General features: G+C 38.6%; 2 protein-coding genes across 2 annotated transcripts in view; both read left to right on the forward strand.

The window, feature by feature from the left end:
* The window catches only part of LOC104952471 (AP-2 complex subunit beta-like), a 33,566-nt gene extending 30,560 nt beyond the window's left edge, over positions 1 to 3,006 (forward strand). The window contains exon 15 of the mRNA XM_010779291.1: positions 633 to 3,006. Coding sequence (XP_010777593.1) covers positions 633 to 707 — 75 coding nt within the window. The 3' untranslated portion in view covers positions 708 to 3,006. The remainder of the gene's footprint in view (positions 1 to 632) is intronic.
* Positions 3,007 to 4,005: 999 nt separating this feature from the next.
* zw10 (zw10 kinetochore protein) overlaps positions 4,006 to 7,067 on the forward strand; it is a 7,176-nt gene continuing 4,114 nt past the window's right edge. Inside the window, exons 1-5 of the mRNA XM_010779292.1 lie at positions 4,006 to 4,181; positions 5,037 to 5,171; positions 5,314 to 5,415; positions 5,544 to 5,621; positions 5,986 to 6,145. Of these exons, the coding sequence (XP_010777594.1) occupies positions 4,077 to 4,181; positions 5,037 to 5,171; positions 5,314 to 5,415; positions 5,544 to 5,621; positions 5,986 to 6,145 (580 nt within the window). The 5' untranslated portion in view covers positions 4,006 to 4,076. The remainder of the gene's footprint in view (positions 4,182 to 5,036; positions 5,172 to 5,313; positions 5,416 to 5,543; positions 5,622 to 5,985; positions 6,146 to 7,067) is intronic.

Here is a 7,067-nt window from a genome sequence, read left to right on the forward strand (position 1 = left end):
ATCATTATTATTTGTTGTTTATTTTTCTTATTTTCGAAAGGTAGGCCATATTTATTACATTTTATTTTAGCCCTGGAGTGGTACGCTGTTACTGGTTGACTAATACTTTAAACTAGGGATGCTCCGATCGCCAATTTAGGGGCCGATGGCCGGAATCAGTATCGGCCGATACCGATCGAGTGGGCGGGGAATAAATATATGTATAACTAGTTTATCTTGTTCCAGAGGTAGATCAAATAGCATGAATGTGTTAGGTCTAACTCTTAGTGTGTGTTGCTCGCTCACCGGTCCGTCACAGCGGGCGGAGCTGCAGGATTTCTGCTTCTCACACGTTGCATACCGCTATTTTACTGTCTTTTTGGGACACCGTAAAATACTGCCAGACCGGTGAAGCGAGCTTGTTTTGCCGCACGGAGAAAAGTGTCATGTATTTTACGTCATGCGATCGGCGGTCGGCATTTTTAGTGAGCACCGATCGATATCGGCCGATACTCACTCTCTGCTGATCGGCGGCCGATCGATCGGAGCATCCCTAATTTTGAGAATGTAATATTGTATAGATTGTAGATTGTGTGTATACAAAGTAAAATATGTCTCTTATTTGAACTGTGTGTCCTTCTGTGTTTCCTCAGCTGTCTCTGAAGTGTCGGGCCCCGGAGGTTTCTCAGTACGTGTACCTGACGTACGACTCTGTGCTGAAGAGTTAATTTTGCTCCAACTCTTGACAACTCTGCTTCGTATCTACATCAATCTGCAGTGTTTTATCATTTTCTGCCATATGCAGCTAACTGCCAAAGCAAAGGACTCTAAACAGTGAGAGAACGTCATTTGGATTATTAGTTGTATTCTTCCACTGAGAAATCAACTCGGCACATTTCAATGAGAAACCATATGGTGGTTTATGTTGTCCTGAAGTCAAACACCGTTTACGTCTCTTTGCTTTGGCAGTTTGAAAAGCATTATTGAATCTTCTTCTTCAGATCCCCATTTCTATGTTTACCTCCCAGTGAAAACACGTCGACCATTCCATCCTTAATTGAGTTTCTTAATGTTGTGAAGATGTGACTGATGGTTAACTGCCATGAGTGGAAATACTAATCTCCCCAGATTCTATGAAGCCAATTATCTTTTATTTTGCACGCTGTATGGCTCACATTCCTTTTGATTCTTTTATATTGCTTCGGTTGCACCTACAGAATGATAAGTGTTGTTCCTTTTGCCATTAATGTGTGTGAAGAGTGGAAACCATCAATGTGATCTTACAATAACTTCTGCAGACATGCTTGATTAACACGTCACATTACGCAGCATACTGTATGTACCTCTGTTCTCCTCTTGTGCTACTCTGAGAACCGGGGTTACACAAGTAACCTCAAGTTTTCCTTTCATGGCTTTAACACAGCTTCTTGTATTTCATGGGGTTACATATATATATTTATATATCGGCAGTTTGAAACATTGTACAGTAATTGAAACACTTCAAAATGCATTCCAAAAAGTTGGAAAAGGAAAATGCAGACCGGAGATAAGTCAGAGAGCTCCAGTAACTCTAATGAAACCAAATCCAGGCATTTCTTCGCTTCTTCCAATCTTAAGAATTATCACCTCTCAAGTTTTTCTTTCCTGCCGTTTGTGGTTAATCTGGCAGAGCGAAAGAGAAGGAAACCGCAGGGGATAAAACACCGAAGCAGGTCGTTCCGAGGTCTTTATTGCAATCGCTTTTCCATGAGCCTTCAGTCTGTATTAACACTCCTTTCTCACCTCAGCTGCACATGTTGTTTTTTAAAGCTTTTTCTTATTTTTTTTATGTTTTAATAGTTCAATTCAAGTCATATAATGCAGATGACTGATGCAACAGATGCATCAAAATGCAAATAAATGTGAAATCAATTGAAATTCCGCCAAAATAGAACATTTTTATGAAATTAAAAAGTATTGTAAAAGAAACAAAACCCATAGTGAGGAACACTAACCCCCTTCTGACTGAAAGTAACTCACTGTACATTTGTTAAAACTTGTTTTCAAATATCCAGGTTGCTGTTAAGTTTGAACTTGAAAATCTTCCCCCATTTGAACCACTCCACAAACCACAGCAGCTACGGATTAACACACCAGTGCCACTCTGTTTTAAAAAGTATTTGACATAACTCGTCTTGTTATAGCCCCGTTAACTGCAACCACATAGTTGCACACGGCTTAATGCACCTATATTGTCATTCCTATTTATTGTGCATCTACCTCTGTGTGTTTTCCTTTTTAACCGGCTTTATTGTTGCAGTAGCTTCAATTCTGTAATGTGCTTTAAATGTCATCTTTCGATTCCAGTGGGGTTTTTTGTGTGTTCTTCATGCCATTGTTGTCGAGCTATTTTAAACCTGTGGCAACACAGCCGCACTAATCTCACAGGACCAAGCATTCACGCAAATTAAATGCCACGTCTATGTTTTAATACCCAAGTGTCCATATAATCTTCTAATGTTGGCTTTTTGTGTGCTTTGTTTAGAGGGTGCCAACTGTACGCCCTGAGGCCCAGAGTTGTGCTAGTACAGTGTAGTCCAGTGATGGTGTAGTTAATGTAGCTAATCAATTAAAAATGTTTTGGTATTACCCTGAAAAGGAAATTAAGCCTTCCCTCTATCCATTGATCAGAACATTCTCAGTGTAATGAATGTGTCTGTGAACCTATTTTCCTACATGGTAACACGTTTATGTGCCTGCATGAGCCCACTGTCCTCTTGATCCTTTTTTATTTAGGATGCGGCTTCGCTCCCAACTCCCAACTTCATGTCTCGGTTGTAGATCTCATGTTTTTAAGCAGCATTGTCTTCAGCACTCCCACTTTAAGAATTATATCAAAAACGTTTGCCAGCAATAGAGACTGTATGGTGACGGCTATAATGGCGTCTTATATAAATGGAAAATGTCTAGAATTATTGCTGTAACCCTGTTGTAAATGGTGTTTTTGTCACACTACCACATCTTATGTCATTAAAATGTCAAAACAAATAATGTGTTTGGAAGTTCATATTTATATAAACCAAGTCAGACTCAAGAGATGGGTAAAACTCTTTTTAGAAAGTCAAGTGAACTGTTCCTATTTATTATCACACATCATCAGGGAGCTGTATCACAAAGCTGGATTAGTTGTTCAGCAAAAGAAAATGACTAAGTACAGACCATTTACTGAATGTTCTTGAGTCTCAGGCCAAATAAAATGATAAAAGTTTTCAGATCTCATATTTGGCTTATTACAAAGTATGTTTTCCGATACAAGGAATTTACTTTGGTGTATAACCAATATATAAGTGCATACCTTAACGCAGAAAAATTAAACTATAAAAATAGGGGAAATATTGAAATATAATTGAGAAACATTATGAACAACATCAATATACAAACAAGGACAAATAAAAAGAATATGACAAATGAATGAGAGATTTTTCGTGATTTAAAAATGCAGAGGCTTTGCAGTTCTGAAAATGGTAGTATTGTACAGAAATGTGGAAATAATGAGAGGAATGTTCACAGTAAGGAGAAAGACTGCAGATGTACAACCACAATGAGTCATGGGAAGAGATAACATTACATTTCACTTGTTAGACGCTTTTTTTTCCAAAGCGACTTACATACATTCAGTACTGTGGGCAATCCCCACAGGAGCAATTTGGGGTGAAGTGTCTTTCCCAGGTACACAACGACATGCTGACTGCAGTGGGACTCGAACTTGCTATCCCCTGATTCAAAGATCAGCGCACTAACCCACTGCGCACAGACTCCAGATAAGAGTCTATAAGAGTTGGATAAATGTATTTATTATGTTCACACTGCATATTATGAGTGCTTGCTTGGATGTGACAGTTTACAAGATAACTCCTTTCCATGCTTATTCTACCAGTTTGAGTGCAGTTTCAACATTCATTTAACGGTGGCGCTGTGGTAGCACCCTGCTGTAAAAGCTGACGCGAAGAAGAAGGCAGCGGCCCTCGACCAATCAGATCACCTGGCGGGTCCTGGGGTTGTTGTGCTCACCTGTCACACTTTTGTAAAACATTATAACGGCACTATAAAGATAAACCATGGCGTCGTTTGTGACCGAAGTGCTCGCCAGCTCCGGCAAACTGGAGAAAGAGGACCTGTCCTGTAAAATAAGCAAACTGTCGCGCAAGGTGGAAGATACGAAGGTAATCAACCAGCTAGCATTGCATTAGCTACGTAGAGCTACGTAAAGTTTGAACCAGCGTTAGCAGTTAGCGCTAACACTGAAAAGCAAAAACTTCTTTGATCCTTTCACCGACGTTTGGTAGATGTTCACAACTCACCTGGAATACAATTAACCCATAAATAAACATAAATCATATCACAAGTTGATAAAGAGTGTTTTTTAAAAGCTAGTTTAGCTAACTGCATTTTCATTAGCAAGACCGTTAGCTAGCCATATGTGTTGCACTGTCAGTGGTGACATCTGATTACGTGGCTGTAGAGAAACCATTGCACTGTGTTTTAATAAATCTAAATATAAGACATGTATACTTGCAGTTGTAGTGTTTTACTGTATGTGGGTGTCTTGGATGAAGTCAGTGTTTTACCCAAGTACTACACTTGACGTACAAATGTTAGGTACCTAAACGTTACTTGTTTTTTCTTTAGATTTGCTTGACTGCAACTATCTGACATCTTGAGTTACACATACAGATATGAGAATACAAAACGTGTGAAAAGCTAATCATATTATTTTAATGGTAATCATGCAAAAATATGTAATGGTTCACGTTTTACACATTTGAAAATATGCTGCTTTTTATTATTTTAATATGCATTACAGTAACTTAAACATGTGTTTTGTTTGGCAGCAAAGCATGCATTGATTGAGCTCAAAGGCCGTATACAGAGCCCTGGGTGTTCAGGCCTTTGTAAATGATGTGTGTACAGTCCAGAGTAATGAAGACTGTAAATGTACACAAACTGTACACACCTGGGCTTAAAGCAAAAGTATATATTGTGTCAATGTGTCTGCTTTCTTCATGTTTATTTCGTAGGAAGAAGTATGTGAAATGATAAACAAGAAGTATAATGACTTCCTGCCGAGTCTTCAAGGATCTGAGGAGCTAATGCTAGAGGTCGATGAGGTCTCCAAAGAAATGGATGTCCTTAAAAACTGCATTGAGACGGAGGTATGTGTGAAACTGTTTTTAAATAATATATATATACTTAAGCCCGATCCGCCAAAAGAGCAGAACGATGGGTTTCAGTTCTACTCTAGGTGGATTTACAGCAACGTTGTTTTTTTTTAACCGTTTCTGTTTGTTGACACAGGTGAAGCAGAATATCCACGTGGCTGTGGCTGAGTATACAAAGCTAAAGCAGCAGCTGGAGAAAAACACTGTCATCATAACAATGCTTGGACACCTAAAAGAGGTACAACATCCATGGGAGTTTGTAATACCAACACAACATTTGAAATGAGTTTACTGAAATATAATGTAATATGCAGTCGCAAAGATATGATATAGTCCAATTATAACTAATGTTTCTTTGTGTCTCAGTTTCACAGTGCAATGGAGGAGTCCAACAAAGCTTCACAGGATAAGAAGTATGTTGTTGCAGCCAACCAGCTACAAAGGGTAAGAGCTTCTTAAAAAAACCTTCCTGAACTAGGACTGGGCAACTCGGAAATCATTACAACACATTAAGCTGTTTTTTGATACTTGTTCAATCGTTTTGAAACCTTTTACTATATGGCCCTTGGTGCATCAGCAAGAATACACAAGTATATTGTTGAAAGGTTCCTGGTATCATTTATACTGACAATGAGGGCACAAACTATATAGCAGACTTGCATATTAATTGACACACATACGGCTCATATAGCCAGCAAAACAACCTTCATCCCACACATCTCCATCAAACTCCCTTCCCTCATTTGTACACAGGTTTTTTATACATTCAACTTACTGATTGATATTTATTTGATGGTTTTTCTTCCAGGCAAAAGCCACAGTGGATTCCCTGAAGGGCTGGAAGACTTCCCATCTGCCTCTGCTCAGCGCTCTCAGCTCCGAGTTGACGGTGCAGAGAGAAAACTTAATCTACCACCTGGGAGATGAATGGAAGCGCCTCGTCATCTGGAGACTACCGTCCTCAAAGGGTAGGACTTCAATATGTGTGTCCGATTTGTTAAATATACAACTATATGGAGTATACTGTGTTCTGTACTTTTGAGGTGGAACTTAGTATCTTCCTCAAACAAAAACATGTTCACTTCTAACAGTATTCAGTGTTATTTCAAAGTTGAGAGTCCCTTTCTTCTGTACAGTGTTCACATAAACATATGTTTCTGATTGTGCAGATATTTGTGAATGCTATAAATGTACACTCAATCTCACCTTTCCCCCAATGCCAATATTCCTGTCATTGTCTCAAAACATGATTCCGCCTCCCACCATGTGAAGTGTCATGGATATGAATCGCTCACAACTAGGGATGCATATCGTTGACTTTTTTACGATACTGATACCGATACCACTGAACGATACCGATACTCAACCGATACATATCGTGATACTTTGAAAATGTATCATCCCACAATTACTCCCACGAAGCGCTTTACGATATACTTAACATGTAAATTGAATATTAAATTAAATTGTGGGACTTCTTGGACCTTTTAGTAGGCTACTGAACAAACAATGAAAAATACATAAAAAATATGAAGAAAACCGATTATGGAATATCTTTTATAACACCCGCCATCAGGTGTGCCGCGTGAATAGCACATCTTGTCAATGCAAACAGACCGTTATAGCACCGTTATAATTAATGTTAAACCTGAGATTCAACTAGAGAACAAATAAATAATAGAATAATGGTCATGTGATCTCGGCATTGCACGAACAAACAAATCTCATCTTTAAAATCAACATTTGCCTTCACTGGTGAGAGAAAACAAATCCTATCACAGTTCATTTGTGGGACTTTTACCTTTCTAGTATTGAACAAACAATGAAAAATACATAAAATATGAAGAAAAACGATTATGCAATCTAATTTATAACACCCGCCATCACGGG

The sequence above is a fragment of the Notothenia coriiceps genome, unplaced genomic scaffold, assembly GCF_000735185.1.
Source record: "Notothenia coriiceps isolate Sejong01 unplaced genomic scaffold, NC01 NC01_scaffold00020078, whole genome shotgun sequence".
Lineage (NCBI taxonomy): Eukaryota > Metazoa > Chordata > Actinopteri > Perciformes > Nototheniidae > Notothenia > Notothenia coriiceps.